General features: G+C 36.1%; 2 protein-coding genes across 2 annotated transcripts in view; both read right to left on the reverse strand.

The window, feature by feature from the left end:
- LOC149803593 (ras-GEF domain-containing family member 1B-like) overlaps positions 1–17,910 on the reverse strand; it is a 189,056-nt gene that overhangs the window by 157,594 nt on the left and 13,552 nt on the right. Inside the window, exons 2-4 of the mRNA XM_089953336.1 lie at positions 15,704–15,799; positions 9,964–10,001; positions 325–412 (exon numbers count right to left, since the gene is read on the reverse strand). Coding sequence (XP_089809462.1) covers positions 325–412; positions 9,964–10,001; positions 15,704–15,799 — 222 coding nt within the window. The remainder of the gene's footprint in view (positions 1–324; positions 413–9,963; positions 10,002–15,703; positions 15,800–17,910) is intronic.
- On the reverse strand, positions 6,313–9,914 carry LOC149803594 (uncharacterized). The gene is made up of 3 exons (XM_089951498.1): positions 9,319–9,914; positions 8,693–8,702; positions 6,313–8,248 (listed from the first exon to the last, which is right to left on the reverse strand). Exons 1-3 carry the CDS (start codon positions 9,502–9,504, stop codon positions 7,977–7,979), a joined length of 468 nt encoding a protein of 155 aa, XP_089807624.1. The 5' UTR covers positions 9,505–9,914; the 3' UTR covers positions 6,313–7,976.

Genomic DNA, 17,910 nt, shown 5'->3' on the forward strand with positions numbered 1-17,910 from the left:
TTTTGTTGGGTTTTTAACATCATGATTTGGAACAACCACATAATCCATAAAAATTGGTACCCCATAAAAAATACTGAAACCACAGTAAATTAGTGCCCCATAAAAATACTGAAACCACACTAAAAATTGGTACCCCATACAAAATACTGAAACACAGTAAATTAGTACCACAAAAAAATACTGAAACCACTCTAAACTGGTACCCCATCAAAAATACTGAAACCACAGTAAATTAGTACCCCATAAAATATACTGAAACCACAGTATAATCTGATCATTGATAACTAACTAAAGAGTAATAATGAGCTCATAGAGTTGTCTTACTGGGTTGAGGTTGAAGCTCCGCAGGATGACACGAGTGGCCATAGTCTTGTATTCCTGTTCCAGCTGGTCATACTGTTGCTGTATGTGGCTGTAAGAAAAATAAAGAAATTCTATGGAGATCAACATGAATTAAAGAATTAAAAAAATAATCAAATTTTCTACAATGTAAGTGTCAAATTATAATGTACCACCTTGACTTGCATCAACATACTGCATTATTTACATTTTAAAAGATGTTCAGTAATCAGCTGTGTCACTAGTCCACTAAATTGAAAGGCATAAAATGCTTGTAACAGCAGTGTTAAAAGAATGCAAACAAAATTTCACAAATAATTAAAATCTTCAGCTACATTGCTATGTTTTTTGCATGGATGTTTTTATCAATATTTTCATCCATTATGGCATCACATTTATTCTGTATTTTTCCAAACAGCAGAACTGACTTATATTTTGACAACCATACAATTTTAGCCCAAAGTAGCTGCCCCAATATGCCCCTAGTAATGGCATGTAGATCCCACTTTCTCTGCACAAAATACAGTCAACCAACTGACTGGTCATGTAATCATGTGAAATAGTTCTTTATTTATACTATACCCCATCATATGGGAACCAAAGACCACAAATTTTACACAGCCACCATAACATCACACACTACACAAGGGATTGCCTTGTATGATAGAGGTAGACTTTGTATATTTTAAGCATTATGGCTGTGATGTTTTAACTTAGATAGGCATTTGCCGTAAGTTTCTGTCAGTTAAGTCTTAAAATTACAACTTTACTAAAATGTACTGCTGCCAAACAACTTTGATTTGTAAACTAGAAATTGAATTAATCCCCTGAAAATTATTATTGAACTGTTGATCATTCCTGTACATACCAATACATCAATCATTACACCATGAAACAAGAGCAGTTATTTGTACATTATACACCTTCCCCATGTTTAATAATCCTTTTTGTAAACAACTGAAATGTTTGCACAATGACCATTATTTTCTCTTTCAGTCAGTGACCTTGACATATGCCCTTTTTAACCCCAAATCAATAGGCTTCTTCCCTATCCTAAGTGCAAGCCATCCTCAAAAATTGATATCAACCCAAACATTCTTGGCTTTTTCCATTGCTGGTCAAAAAAGAAATCTGACGTCTGTGATGTAATTTGCCACTACTGAGTACTATATTCAGAACTAATTTGTTCACATGGCAGCCGAAGCAGACATCACAATCGGAACACTGTCAGCCTCTATACTGTCTCAATATATGTGGAACATGCTGCCAGAGGTAAATCACCAAACAGATGAAATTGATGTTTATTCTGCAAGAATGGGGCCCTGAGGGACTGAATGGTCTAAGGCATTCACCTTTACAGATCATTAACACATCTCACCTCTGTCCATGTCAGTTTGTGCCTCTGCTCAACCATTATAGGTATGTGAGAAAGTTTGCCAGTAGATTCTCATGGGTCAATTGTTCGTTGTGTTCTTCCTGTGTTCTTTCTTTACCAAATATACTAGCTGCCATGTATAGCCTATCATGTGCTGAAAATGGTGCTGAACCCCATGAAACAAGCAAACAAACATGCAAGTAGACCTAATGTTATTTCTCAGTTTGATGGACATGGACAAGTTATTTTCCAATCCAACTGGGCCAGGTCTGTGATCTACAACTAATGTAATTAATGTGGATAAAAAAATTCTTTCAGTTAGCTTGACTTTTGATCTTTTGCCCCCCCACCAAAGCCTTTTCTCTTACTCCTACTCCATGTGCAAGCCATCCACAAAGTTTGCTCAATATATGTTTATGTAGAACTAATGTTATTGCACAGAAGCCATTTAAATTTTTTTAGTCCTGAGATAATGACCTGTAATGTTTTTACTCAGAAATTGCGAGGATTTTCCTTACACTATGTGCAAGGCATCTACAAAGTTTAGTGTGTGTGTGTGTGTGTGTCTGTGTCTGTGATTTGGATTTTTAACGTAGCTTTAAAAAAATTTCAGTCATATTGCTACGATGTCTGCAGTGTGACAGCTTATAGTGATGTCTAGCACTGGGGCATCATGCTGCAGATATGTAGCATGACGTCCCATCCAGTCACATTATCCTGACACCAGGCCGATCAGTCCTAATGCTGAGCATCAAGCGAGGGAGCCGTTAGTACCATTTTTGTAAGTCTTTGGTATGACTCAGCTGGGGATCGAACCCATGACCTCCTGCATCCGAGGCACAAAGTTTAGTAACTGCAGATAATGGAAGCTGAAGTTAATAGAGAGAACCCATTTTCTAGGTATCAGTTACAGTTGACTTTACCTTTGACTGCTGAGCCAAAATCAATAAGGTACTTCTTTTATCCCAAGTAAAAGCCATGCACAAACTTTAAATTGTGCAGAGTTAATGTGTGGGAATCATTTTTCTTCTTTCAGTCACAGTGACCTTGATCTTCAACCTCTTAACCCTGAAACTGATATGGTTCTTTCTTACTAGAAGGGCAAGCCATCCATAAGATTTGGTGGATGCAATGGGACAACTAAAGCTACTGTGCAGAAACAAAATTGGTAATAGAAGGATGGACAGACAGACAACATAATACACTCAACCTTTTGGCAAGTATATAAAAAGCAATAGTGGCTTCCGTCTTATGGGCCCCTGAGTGACCTTTCTGCGCTGAAATGTGGGCTCTATAGCAGAGACTGACCGACACTGTTAATTGCTAAAATTAGCATGCCTGTTTATAGGTCATAGACTCGGCTGTAGAATGTAGAACAAATAAACCGGCTTTTGTACTACAATATAAATGGTAGAACACATTGAAGAGATTGCATCTGTGTCTGAAAAGTGAAAACATCGCAGTGCTACAAGACATTGCTGCTTTGGACTTTGTAACAGTGATAGTAGATATTTAGATCGTGAAGATATGATGCATGTTATTTTGGATTCCATTTCCAAAAAAACAAAAATCTTGAAAAGTGCATTGGGTGCATGCCTGCGGAATGGAAAATTTTACACTGACAAAATATATCTGCAATAGTTGTTGTTGTAGGGTTTAACGACATTTTACAGCAAAAGATAGGATATACATGGAGGCTAGTATAAATGGTGGAGGAAGATCCCGGAAAAAACCCGGAAAGAACCACCGACCCACGAGAAGCTACTGGCAAGCTTTCTCACATACCCACAATGGCCAAAACTGAGACTCGAACCCACACAGACAGAGGTGAGATGGCAGTGATCCGTAATGGTGAGTGCTTTAGACCACTTGGCCAATCGGGGCCCTTACATCTGCAGTAAACATTTCATAAGTGGGAATGGACCAACGACACATCCTACCAACCCTAACCCAGCAACACTTATGCCAAATCAGGTTCATCATTTAACATCTATTTAGAAATGAGAACATGGTCAATTAACATTGTGGGTGGAGGATGTTTTTAATCAATAGATGTGCTAGAACACAAAGCCTTTCAGTTCCATGACATGGAGCGGATCCAAGAATGAAACAGAGGGGGTCTAGAAAAAAGAAAGAAAAAAGTACACAAGAGCTCAAACTTTAAAGAGTGTATATATATATATATATATATATATATATATATATATATATATATATATATATATATATATATATATATGTATGCAATAAACTGACAACGAACAGTGCGAAACTAGTATCTAACTAGCCTGAGTGCTTTCGACTTTAATGAGTCTTTTTCAAAGGCAAATACAAAACATAGACAAGACAAACAAATAAAACAAAAATGGTTACATTTGCAAAACTTTACATGGCTGTTTCTACAGGAATTCAACCTTTTAACTTTATTATGTTTCAACTAGTTTATTTCAGCTTGTTGCTGATACTGGAAAATATTTGTATTGACCTAGAAATTGATGAGCCATAACGACATCTGTTATTTTATGTAAATTTATGTAAGCACAAAATATGTCCCGGATATGTCATTGTTATAGTAGTTATAGGCTATTAAGCAAATTTAGAGAGTTATTTAAAAGAAAATGTGTCTTCTTGGTTTAAACCGCTTGGTTTCAATGTTCTAAGGTGGCGTATCCAGTAAGATTCCTTTTCTTTCCTGGTCTGGGGACTCCAGTTGGGGTTGTGAGCAATTGCAACAAGTGTTATATCACTGAAAGTGTGGCCAGGGGAGAAGTGTCCTGCGACCAGGCTTCTGTACAGCTTCTTTGTCATCCAGTCAGTATGTGTGTATATATATATATATATATATATATATATATATATATATATATATATATATATATATATATATATATATATATATATACATACATACATACATACACACACACACACATGCAACGAATATAAGAAAGTACACTTGAGATTTATAGAACTGAGTAACTGTATAGCATAGTTTAGAACTAACCAGTTATATATATATATATATATATATATATATATATATATATATATATATATATATATACCACATACATGTACATTAAAAATAACATGGCATTTAAAGTGTTGCTATAAAGCAAACTGATATACCAATACTATTGGTATATCAAATTTTGACCCGCCATGGCACAATAATACAAATGTAGAAACATTCTTTCAACCGCAGGCCAATAGATCAATGATGAATTTCTACTTATTCATTAATTATAAATGACATGAAACTAATGATACAAAGTATTAATAGTCCCTGTTTTCTAAATGATATAAAAATGGTACACAATTTCATCGGAATCCTTTCTTTTTTCCATTCCCCTCTTGTGCATAAATGACAAAATATATCTGGAGTGAGAGAAAAACATTGCACTGAACGAAAACATTAAAACTGAATTTGTACCAAGTAATCCGGTTCATCATAACGGTTTGTTTACGCTTTCCTTGGGATCTATCTACACTGTTCATAATATCAATGATACATGTAGATAGTTGCAATAACCAGTGACACTAGGCCTATATGTTAAATGTGTCAGTTACGAGGCACACATAATGTATTTTGTTTTAATCCTTTGTTGTTGTTTTTTAGACCTAGGATAATGTTCTCAAAATCCTTTAAATGAAAAATTTATACATCTCGTGGTATATGATTGATACAGCATACATACTATACATATGTATTCTCTCTCTCTCTCTCTTTATATATATATATATATATATATATATATGGAGAACTGCATCCTCAATCATTTGTATACTTTAGAAATACATGTATATACAGGCCTGCTCAGTGTAGGGGGTGGGGTGGAGACTTAGAGCCCTGCCATCAACTCAGATATCAGAAGAAACAAAAAATCTTTGCAATAAATTTTCAAATGTTATCCTTGCAAGTGTCTAAATAATAGTAGATTACTACATGCTTGACATAAAAAGCTGTACAAAGGTGTTTATATACAAAAATAATAAACTAGATGTGAGGCCCATGGGGCTTGATTTATAAGTACCAAAATTTGGAGTTTATATATTACATAGTAAGACAATGTTTAATGTTAACAATTTTCAGGTTGAGCGATTGTCAAGAAAGAGGAAGGTGCCAACACCAAGGGCCACAACTGTATCTAAAAAGTCACTAATGTAAGTGGCAGAGATAATGGTGTCTTTACAAGACAACCCACCACTTCAAAATTCACCAGATTCTGAAATTCTCCATAACTAGACACCAGATCATCTATACCCAAAGGTATAAAAAGGTATATGGCAGATTATTTAATATGCTGGAACCTTTATTCAGATATTTCATTTTAAGGGTAAAAATAAAAACATGAGTAAAAAAAACTTATAAATCTTGCATATTCAGTTTTCAAGTGTGACATGTAACATGTTTACTTATGTCTTCTGATTGTTTGAAGATACCAGAAGAGGCCATCATGCATACAGCAACCACTGTTTGTGATGCTGGGACACAAACTACCTACTACTGCAGTGGTTGCCAATAAAATAGAAAGGAGAATCAGAAACAATGATTCCAAAACAGTGGAAACTTCCTTAAAAAAAAGACAAAACTTGCATCACCAACAGATTTTATTTTGATATTCAATCTAAAAGTAAAATGATTCATGATATTTCAGGACAGCAAGTTGTTTACTAAATGATAAACATTTTTACATTGTCATCAGTTTTAAAACTTCTTGTGTGTACAAGTGTATTGTAACTAAAAGAATATACAACTTTATTATATTGAAATGATATGTGCACATTAACTGTCCAACTTTAAAATGTTCTAAAAACATTAATTAAAACTATGTATTCAATATAGACTAAATCAAAACAGAGAATCATGTCAATTACCTCATTATATTTATATCTTTTTCTTCTGTCATATACATATATGCATGTATATATATATATATATATATATATATATATATATATATATATATATATATATATATATATATGTAGCATCTGGCCACAGTTGGCTTGAAGTTTTTGTACACTATGGATATACATTTTCCATTGATGAAGGCTGTAAGCTAATAGCAGCAATAAATATGCAGTTCCATGCCATTAATTTGTATTTCCTTACACATCTTATATTATCAAGAACCTTATTTTCTTATGACTGTTCATAAAGATGAACAACTGGTAGCAAACTGCCTGGACCCACCATAAATAAAACAAGTTATTGTAAAATTGTTCATTCAGTATTTGTATAATTATGTTTCTGTTGTCCCACTTTCTCAAGTTAAATTTGAAATGTGGAGCACCAATATAAACATAGATAATGTTTCAAATCCTAAATCTGAATACCAACTGGCATAAGTTACCTGGGGATTCTCTTTTCAATATATTCTGGCATCAGGGTATTATGGTGAAAGTTTATCAATTTTGAACATAAATCTTCCCAAAATTCAACATCAGACAATACTTTTTCTGCAATCATTCCTTTTGAGGATCAAATGGCAAAGTCAAAAATGTCTACTTCACAAAGTGCAATCTGCATCTGTATCTGGTGATTTAAAAAAAATGGCCTACCATTCATAACTTTAATAACAAAGATTGTTTCTTTTATTTACATTAAGTTCATCTGCATATAATGGGTCTTTTCCTGCTAAAACAAATGGACATTTGATCTCAATTACACCTATTAGTTTGTTGTTTTGTTTGTAGACAAGGCTATCAGGACTACATCCAAGTTTTGGATATAGAGGATTGATCCAAAATCTACTTAGTTGTATCATAACATCCTTTCCAGCATTTTAAGCCATGTACTCTTGAAAAGCTTTCTCTTCATTTTGTCTTCCATGTTTTAACTTTTTAATTCTGGTAATGTTTTGCCCCATATAATTCTGTTTAGAAGATTATATTTCTATATTTTACTGTGGACAATTGCTACATCTTTTGCTACAGAAGCAGTTATTCCACTGAATCTGCTACTGTGCCACATTTCTGACTCTTGTCTGATCTTGTGTATTTGGTACTTCAAAGGGGACTATGTTTTTGTCAAACTGCATTAACTGTCAGGCAGACTTAGTTCTATACTTTAATACCTCCATCTCAACTTCCTAATCAGGGTAGTCTGTCTCTATATTGGATCATAGTTTCTAAATCTATCTGCCTTTGATTTCTTGCTGTATGATGTTGAATGGCATGGCTGTGGCTGCCACTTAGACTTCTTCCTAACATTCCATGTACAAAGTTTGATGGGTGATGCATATGGCTTATATCCAAACTAAAGAGTATAATCTTCTAAGGCAAAAAGTAAAGAAGCAGTATGATTGCATCTGCCCATAGAGGAAGCTTTACAGCTGCAAGATGCATCCCTTACTTTTCCTGAGAGTGTTGCAAGGGTCAATGATACATGATACACAACTTGCTGTGTGTATGATACACAACTTGCTGTGTGTATGATACACAACTTGCTGTGTGTATGATACACAACTTGCTGTGTGTATGATGCCATTACAGATGATTTTAAGAAACAATGGTCATCTTTATAATTATCTTACAAGTTTTTCACATGGCCACTTATAAAATATTGTCGACCTTTCAACATAGGTTTTGATGTGTTGAAGTCAGTCAATTGTCCTCACTTCCACTATCAGAGGCAGAGTTAAATATGTACACCGTTATAGTTGATATGTGGTCATACATTCTCCCGTAACAAAATCCTTTTGGAATATTAACATATGGGAAACTATTTCAACTGCTTGTAGAAGTAAAGGTAGTTTCTGTAGCCTTCCTGGTCCTGACAGAAGATAACACCTCACTCACTTTTTGTTCATACCATTTTCTTCCATCAACATGAATAACTATGTCTGTATTGTTTTATTCAGTACACTCCAAACACCTACAATGAAAATAAAATTGTTTTCCAGTATTAATACACAATACAATGTTAAACAAGAACAATAAAAAATGTGTGCAGTAACAAAAATGTTAGCAAACGAGTTGTTACCTGCATTTAGAATTTTACAGGATCTTAAAATGTTAGCATTAATTTTACAAAACAAATAATTCAGCTGTTAAAACAACTATTTGTGAACATTTCAAAACACACTGTGACCCTAGACATACTAGAACCTGTTAATAATTACTGTAATGCCATCTATGTGTGCAACAAGATTGATAATTGTGTACATCCTTGTAATTATTCATGCCTTGTTTATTGTTTACTTACACATATTTCTGTATGTTTGTATATTTATGAACAATACTGTATATTGTGATAAGATATTTTATGAAAATTACAAATATCTAATTGAGAAACCCCATAATATTAGTACAGTAATTAATCACTGACACTTCGACACACTTATCCTTGCACGCTTCCTGCACCCCCATGACAAAATGGTAAATGGCAAAAATATGCTACAAACAGAAGTTAATATGGACTTGAAGAGTTTTAGTTTGCTGTTTGTGCAGTGAAAATGGTTGTTTACAGATGGCAGTTTGTTATCTGCCTGAAAATAATGTTACAATAACAAACTTGTAGTAATAATACAGTAATCATTATGGTATCTTAAGGAAGAATCGACTTACATTTTGACTAATTCTGGCTTCTTTTCTCAGACAACTGCCAATCCACGACATTCAAGCCAGCGCTTCAAGTCACAAACTGAATGTTCTGATATTTCAGAACAACAAAGTTTAGCTCCTGGGACATTTTTCTCCAGCTTTATTGAATACATCTTTTGAGCTGCTGTAATTGCTTGTCCTACACTTTCACTTCTGTGTATCACATGATATGCATAAAACATTTACATGACGCATCGTTGATCTCAGCTATAAAAGGGGTAGCATCTCCTGAAGGGTTAAAATTGTGAAAAGATACTTTTTAGTGGCAGGCAAAAAGCCTCTTATTGGTTGGGTAGTGTTTGTCTTCTACTAAACCTCAAGTGATTGGGTGTCAAATATGAATGTCTTTACTTTGGGGCAAAGTGTAGTATTTGAAATAAGGTCAAACTTGTCAAACATATGAAGAAAAAAGAAGAAAAAAGCATACTGTAATTATGCAATGACAAGCCTATCTTTGTTAATAAGCCCAACCACATTTTAACATAGTGTTGATAAAATATGTACCAAGGCTATGTGGCCCTGCTTTATATCAAAAATATTGATTAGGCCAAAACTATTTTCAGCTTTAACTTGTACTGCAAAGATTTTTACTGAAAATAGCTACAAGTCTACAAGAGTTATCTCCCATGCACAACACTCACCTTATGTTCGCCTGAAGTTGTTCAATCTGATTATTCCCCTTAAAAAAGAAGATGAAGACATGAATTAAAACTCTGTGTGGAATGAGACTTGATAAAAAGAATTGTGATTCTTCATGCTGAATGAAATATTCCAAATTTCAATTAAGAAAAGCATATTAAAATATGAGATTGATTATGTCATCTGTATCGTACTGTATGTGCTCTCCTGCAAGGATCAATATAATACTCCATGTCACATTAAATTTCTGGAGCTAACTGAACCTTTAAGTATTTTATGAAAATGTACCTGAAATCCATGTAACAATGGACTCTTGATCAGTCAAAGTTACACAATACTGTTACAGAACTCTTTTACTGTCTCAAGTTGGTATAGACAGGGAATGAAGGATTTTTCATACAGCAGTTTCAGGTGGTAAAGATGGTATCAATCACAGACTTTTGCAGAATCAAATTATTACATGTATATTGTTTGTAAATACTAATAAGGCTTATGTGTTTACATGCATATTTATGAGACCAGATGAAATCCTAAGTATTTTGATTTGTATGTTAAATCTACAGCATCTTCAATTGAAATTTTGACAATAACAGTACAAGTCTTCTCACAACTTGCAATAGCATTAACCTGCCTGTTACAGATCTCACACAACTATTTAAATTTATTCTATGTAACTGTGCAAGTTGTAAAAACTTGAAAAATTCTACCTGTATATAAGTTTTCAGATTCTCTCTAGAAATATAAAACTGCAAAGAGAAAAAAGTGCAGAATTTGGGAAGAGGGTAGGTAAAACTAATTTTAATGATGTAATACTTACTGTTGCTATTGCAAAGTTGTACTTTTCCAGGAGATCAAAAATACCCCGACTGAATGACAAAAATTTCATCCAGAAAACTGGACCACCCCTGCATGAAAGCCCTGCACATATTGGGTATGCGTTCTGGTGTCTCTTCAATTTTTGGAGGGAGCAGCCTAACTTACAGGGAAGAGGGAATCTGGCATAGTAACTGGTAAGTATTTCATCATTAGAATTAGATTTACCTCCCAAATTCTTATAACAGTAATACCACAGCTGATGCTACTGCATAGCTGAATTCATCAGTTTAGCTGGAGGCTGATGATCCAACAAATGGCAATTAGAAAACAAAATACATGAAATACCATCACAAAAGTGCAGGAGACTAAAATGGGATGGAATCTGCATGGGCCACTTTTTGTGCAACAATGACTAAGCCCAGTGAGAAAAATGTCTTTCCTTTGGTGAAATAACAAAAGAAGGTAAAAGGGGGAGAAAGCAGTGTGATAGTGCCAAAATTTGACTTTCATCGCATCCTTCAAAAATGAATTAATTACAAAGGCCCATGAGGCAGCAATGATTTGAAACTCATGGGTTTAATTTTCAAGAAAGACAGGTCTCTGTCAATAAGGAACTGGTAAGCTCTCTTGATTTAATGCAATCCAACTAGAAACGGTGGAAGCTGAAATATCAGTTGAACCTTTAATGGGGAGGAAAAGATGTTCCCTACCCTTCCTTTAGAGGCAGCTAAGTAAAAATGTAGAGCTCTAACTGGACATAAAGGTCTACGTTGGTCATCTCCAGCACAAATACAGCTAAGAATAGGGATCTCAATCACGAAAGGAGCAACCAAAGGAAGCTGATCTTTTGCTACAACAAATAAACATAGCAAAACAATGAAACTGGCTCATAATTCCCACTGAACCTGATACAGCCCTGCTCTATGGATAGGGCATGAAGCAAGCAAGAAAACCATCCTGAGGATAAGGTTTCCAAAAGAAGTTTCACCCAAGAGTTCATTGGAGGTTTCTTTAGCGACAATAAAACACGAGAGATTACACATATGCTTTAGTGAGTGAGACGCTTGTCTTTGCAATCTGAAATACCTGATCAGGTCTGCTGTGTGAAAATCTATCCCAATGGCTTTTTGAATATCTGAGTGATAGGAAGGGCTGCTTAATAGTCTTTAATAATATTAAACCAAGCATTGCTTCTCTATAAAAAGAAGTGAACAAAATCTGCCACTGCTCTCATGGAGAGACAGCTAAGATTTACACATTTTCTACAACACCAATCACAAAAGATTGTCCATTTCACAAGATAAGGTCCTGGGATGGTCAACCAGCAGATCAAGATCACTGAACCAGGATCGTTAGAGCTCCCACAGGGACAATCAGAATAAGCTGACCATGGTGCGCCTGATGTGTAGAACCTGTGGGATCATCCTGAAGGGTGGGATGCCATAAGCAAACATATGTCCCCACTTCTGGCTGAAAGAATGCAATGCCTAAGCCCTCTGGTCGGGAACTAGGAAAATGTAAAAATGAATCTTGTTGTTCAGCCTTGTGACAATTAAGTGCACCAAGTAAGTTCCAAAACATTAGAACAAGGAATCTGCATGGATTGCTGATGTGACCACTCTGTAAGGACTATCTTCTCTTTCCTTGACAGACTGTACCAAAATGTTGGTGAACTCTGAGGAATATTCCTTCCCAAACCTCCATGATGAGAGAAAGTGCATGTGTGCCTCCTTATCCCACATGGTATGTGACCATCAATGTGATGTAGGAGGAGATCATCATGCAGCAACTTCTTACTTGGTGGACTCACCCCTGAAGGCTTAGGAACACAGGCACCCCCCCCCCATTTCCAAATTGCTGACGTGGAGAGTAAATTCTTCCAGAGACCATGAACCCTGAAGAATCAGTCCCTCCAACTACAGATCAGTAACCCACCCTGAATCTGATGCATCTGTGAACGGGTATGAGTGGGGTCTGTTGGGGATGGTACATGTGGCCTCCGGCCAGAACACCAATTTAGAGGACAGTGGAAATCCTAATCCAGACAAATCAGAGCAATCAAAGGGTCCCTATGCAGTTTCCAAGCAGCTAAAACGAGAAAGCTGAGAGGACGCAAGTGTTGCCTGCCATGGGGAACCAGATCCACTGCAGAGAAGAGAAAAAAGGTGAGATGACAATGCTGTTTTTACTCTTTGTTTCTCCAACAGGGACAGGATCTTGTCTCATAGACGTACTCTCTGAAGAAATTCATCCCGCATAAACAAAATCATTTCATGGATTGAGCTCTGATGTCTCTAAGTTTAAATAAAAGACCCAGTCTGGTCAGTATGAACCAAGAGCAGGACAGGACTAGAGACTCAAGAATGCCATTGCAAAATAGCCAATCATCAAAATATTTAAAGAATGGGATACCTAATGATCTTAAACAGATTGCAACTACTCCCATGACCCTGGTAAAAGCACCGGGTGTGGAGGGCCAAATGGGATATCTCAAAATTGGAAGATATCTCCACTGAAGCAAAACTGGATGTACTTCCTGTATGTAGGAAATATGGGGATGTAAAGGTAAGCATCCTTAAGATTGATGGACACCACCCAATTGACAGGTCTTGTAGCATTCCTGACTGAGTTATCCATTTTGAATGGTTCCTCCAGCAGAAGTCAGGTAAGGGAGTAAAGCTCAATAATTGGACAAGACTTCCCCTCTTTCTTGGGAACCAGGAATATTCAGGATCAGAAGGGTTGTGATTGGTCTTTTACCACACTCTTTACTGCACCCTTTAAAAGAAAAGAATGAACTTACTCCTTTATGTGCACCAGTTTCATCTGGCTGAAGCAGATGGGGGACCATACTAGAGAAGGATGTCTCCAATGATAGAAATGACCAAACCATTGTAAATTACACTTGACCAAACATGTGAAAAGAGGTTTACTCCAGTGCCAACAGGAACCAAAAGAAAGCGGTATGCCCTGCAGGTGAGAGGGTATACCTGCACATTCACCTAGGATGAGCTGTGGTGAAGAAACCATCTCAAGATGGCTCTGCCATTCCTGGACAGGCTGTCTGCTGGTAAGTTATTTTTGCCTGGAATGCTGCAGACTCTAGGGTGATGTTCTCCAAAATGGCCCAGTACAGGAGGCTCCAGACCTCAATGCAAAGAGAAGGGACATGTGTGCCTTCATGATGTCACAGATATGCTATGATGGATGTGTTGTCTGAGGAGACCATGACACACTAACCACTGCTTTCATTTTATGTTATTGATGTTGAGGGATGATTCAGCCAGAGTCCAAAGACCCTGGGTAATTACGCCCTCCAGCTCTAAATAAGTACCTCAACCAGAATCTCACATATCAGTGAACAGATAGGAATGAGGGATCAGGGGTATACATGGAGACCCTAGTCAGGAATCTTTCTCAGTTTATCCACGAGCACAATGGTGATGAAACATTGGTCCTTGAGTGATCAGGGCTATTGAGAATATCTGTTTTCCAACTTGTGAGAAGGAGGAAATGTAGAGATTGCATATGTAGATGTTCAAGGCGAACCAGGTCTACAGCTGTGTTCAACAGGCATTGGTAGAGGCAAGCAGATAATGATTGGACCCAAATGATTTAACATAGACCAACAATGGAACAGATCCTGATGAAGGGACTTCACAAGTGGACATCGTGGATCAGCCAGTCATTGAAATACTGGAGAATCAAGTTTCCCAATAATAGGAGGTAGGACACTACTAATCCCTTAACTCAGGCAAAGACAATGAGTGCGTCAGAGATTCCGAACGGCAGAACACAGATCTGAAGAACTTCCTGGTCTAAGCAAAACTGGAGGAATATTTGCCTTGTGGAGGAAATATCAAGATGTTAAAACAGGCATCCTAAACATCAATGGAGACTGCCCAATCTTATGGCCAAAGTGTGTTCAGGAATGAGGTGGTCTCTGTCTTTAAAGGTTCCTCCAGAAGAAAATGTCTGAAAAGGAGAGATTGATTAAAATGCCTTTCCTGGTAACCATGAAGATTTGGGAATCAAAAGCGAGAGACTACAGTAATCATTCAGGACTCTCTCAACTGCCCCTTTCTGAAAAAAGGGTATGCACCTCTTCCCTAAATTTCATCAGACTGGAATACCTTATACTCAACCAACTCATCACTCAGAAGCAGTGGGGGGGAAGGGGAACAACATGTGGGCATGAGGTGTGCAGTGCATAACCTCCCTAATGGGAGGGAGCAAAAGGTATCACAAACATTATGTGTGCAGTGCATCACCTCCTTAGAGGAAGAGAGCAACACAGTCATGAATATGTGTGCCATGCACCACCTCCCCAGTGAGAGTGAGCAACAAGCTGTTCTGGATACGAGGTATGTGGTGTTGTTGTTGTTGTTATGGGGTTTAACACCATTTTTCAGCACACAATAGGCTATGCATGGCAGCCAGTATTAATGGTGGAGGAAGAACCCTGGAAAACCCCGGGAAGAACCACTGACCCACGAGAAGCTACTGGCAAGCTTTCTCACATACCCACATTGGCCGAATCCTAGACTCGAACCCGCACAGAAAGAGGTGAGATGGCAGTGATCCGTAACAGAGAGCGCTTTGGACCACTCGGGACCCTGGTATGTGGTGTACCACCTTCTATAAACATGGAACTAACTATAAGAACTTTATATATGATATAAAATTAATGTTGTCAGTTTTTGACCTGACAAAATAAAAATTCCCAGTAGTGTAACAAATGTACCATTTGTTTTACTTCTGACTTTCAGATAATAGAAGATTCAATGCAGGAATTTTTTTTCAGTAAATATTTCATATTTAAAGTTTACAAATGTTTTGTGTCTAACATGAATTGTTAGAGTTGTATAGGCTATCATAAACTAGAAACATACAAATATAACACAAAATATTTCTAAAAAATCTCACTTCTTCTGAGGTAATTCCCACGAGCTGACGTTCTTCTAGTTCCCTCTGCAATGTTCTGAGCTTTCTTTTCTCAGCCTCCAGCAAGTGAAGTGTGACCTGAAACAAAACAACTTCTGGATAATAAACTAAGACAAAGAAGTACTCTATGTTGTCTCTATGAACACATAATTTCCTAGACTATAAGGTCCTGAGGAAAAGCAGAAAAACCTTTGAAAATGTAAGGTGGATTGGTTTATAAGGGTTTATAATAAGACAGATAAATTTAGCTAGCATGCTTGAAAAGTTTATAAATTTTATAAACTGAGGGTGAGGGTGGACTTACATGGTATTAGGAACAAATCAAAGTGTATTAATGTCTTTGATGGGTAAAGATGCTATATTATTACAATATAACAACAAGAATACTATTATGCAGTGATATAACTGTTCCAGTTATTCATTTAACAAAATATGAAAAAAGCTGTAATTTTAATAGACAGGAATAAGTAGTTTTCTGGAGTGTAAAAAAACACAAATATGATGTAATTCTTGTATTACACTGATACATCTTTATCATGGTGGTAATCCCCAGTCGAACAGATTATTCCCTCATACAATTAGTAAATGGACGTCTAGAACAAACCCAACATGATACATATCTTGTACCTTAGTAAACTTCCGGATATCTGAGTCTCATTCATCTCTGACCTGGACTGTGATTGAAAGGACAAGAGTGGGGAGGGAGGGAGGGAGGAGGAAACTGGACATAAGTATTACTAGTTTTGCCCTACAAAAACTACATTGTAATAGCTGTAATACAATAATTGCTGTTATTGCATTGATTAGTTGCCAGCATGATTGGAGCTGATGACAAAAGATCAGCTGTCAAAATGAACCTTTCAGTGCTGTCAGGAGCAGATCTGCCAAAAAGACCTTCTTGGGGAGGCAGGACATATTTTCCTGCATGTTAAACTAATTTTCAGTAAGATCAGCTGTCAAAATGAACCTTTCAGTGCTGTCAGGACCAGATCTGCCAACAAGACTTTCTTGGGGAGGCAGTACATATTTTCCTGCATGTTAAACTAATTTTCAGTAAGTTATAATGAAATATCATGTAATACTATTTTTGAACAGGAAAAACATGTATCTGGAAAGTTCCAAAGTGAAATCTGATGCAGTATTGGCTCATGTAATACTATTTTTGAACAGGAAAAACATGTATCTGGAAAGTTCCAAAGTGAAATCTGATGCTTGGCAACATCACGTTCAACTAAAAAGTTTCTACAGTATCTAATGACTTACAGTTCAGTTTCAGGAACTTAAATTCCAAACCCCATGGAGATTAATGGATTCATGTAAGGTCTATCATCAATATGTAACCCTTGTTTTTGTTGTTTACATTACATGTAGTGGCAACAAGCATTTCTCCTGCCATAAACAATATTCCAGTAGCATGACATTATGTAAAAAGCATTACAATTTATATACAATTTTCAGGATGCAATGAATAATATAAAGGTTTTAACAATACATAAAAGAATATTTGTTAGAAAGGCCAAAATGATGTATAAAGTGTCCAGAAAAGCCATTTCTGTCTATCTAAACAATATTTTTCACCAAAGAGATGCTGATGGTACACCAAATTTAAGGTCCATAAGAAGAAAAACTTACATTATACCAAGGTCAAGGAAGGAATTGTTTAAAAATGTTTTCAATATACTGGTCCAATGGTATGGAACAACACTCCCAGTGAAATAAGGCAGGCTTCTATCGTTTCTTCTTTTCATAATCAATGTCTTAAATGGAAGAAATCTTTAGAAAATTGAACATTTCTAGTATTAAAAAAATACTGCCTGCTTTTCTGTAATTTTGCATCATTTTCATAGTTGAATTTTTCAATGCAGGATGATATTTTATGTTTTGATAGACATGTATATGTTTATGTTTTCACAGATGCCTATGCATGTGTTCCAGGCTTGATACTTTGAATTTTAAAATTACTTAATTATTTAGTGTCAAGCCCGATTCTTCACATCATGTTGTGTATACTGTATATATTGTACGTAACAGATAGAAGGCCTCAAGGTAGATTAGTTTGGAAACTAACTGAGTTACCTTCTCTAAATAAAGTCTTTATTATTATTATTATTATTATAGTAGGGTGCTCTACTGTAGACATGAGAATGCCACAGCAATTTATTGAGTTGTTATGATATGGCTTAAGCATA

The sequence above is a fragment of the Sinohyriopsis cumingii genome, chromosome 3, assembly GCF_028554795.1.
Source record: "Sinohyriopsis cumingii isolate HCF-2022 chromosome 3, ASM2855479v2, whole genome shotgun sequence".
Classification (NCBI taxonomy): domain Eukaryota; kingdom Metazoa; phylum Mollusca; class Bivalvia; order Unionida; family Unionidae; genus Sinohyriopsis; species Sinohyriopsis cumingii.

Excerpts from the sequence above, each read along its gene's own strand:
- LOC149803594 (XM_089951498.1), bottom strand. The coding sequence starts at position 9,504 with ATGTTTTATGCATATCATGTGATACACAGAAGTGAAAGTGTAGGACAA.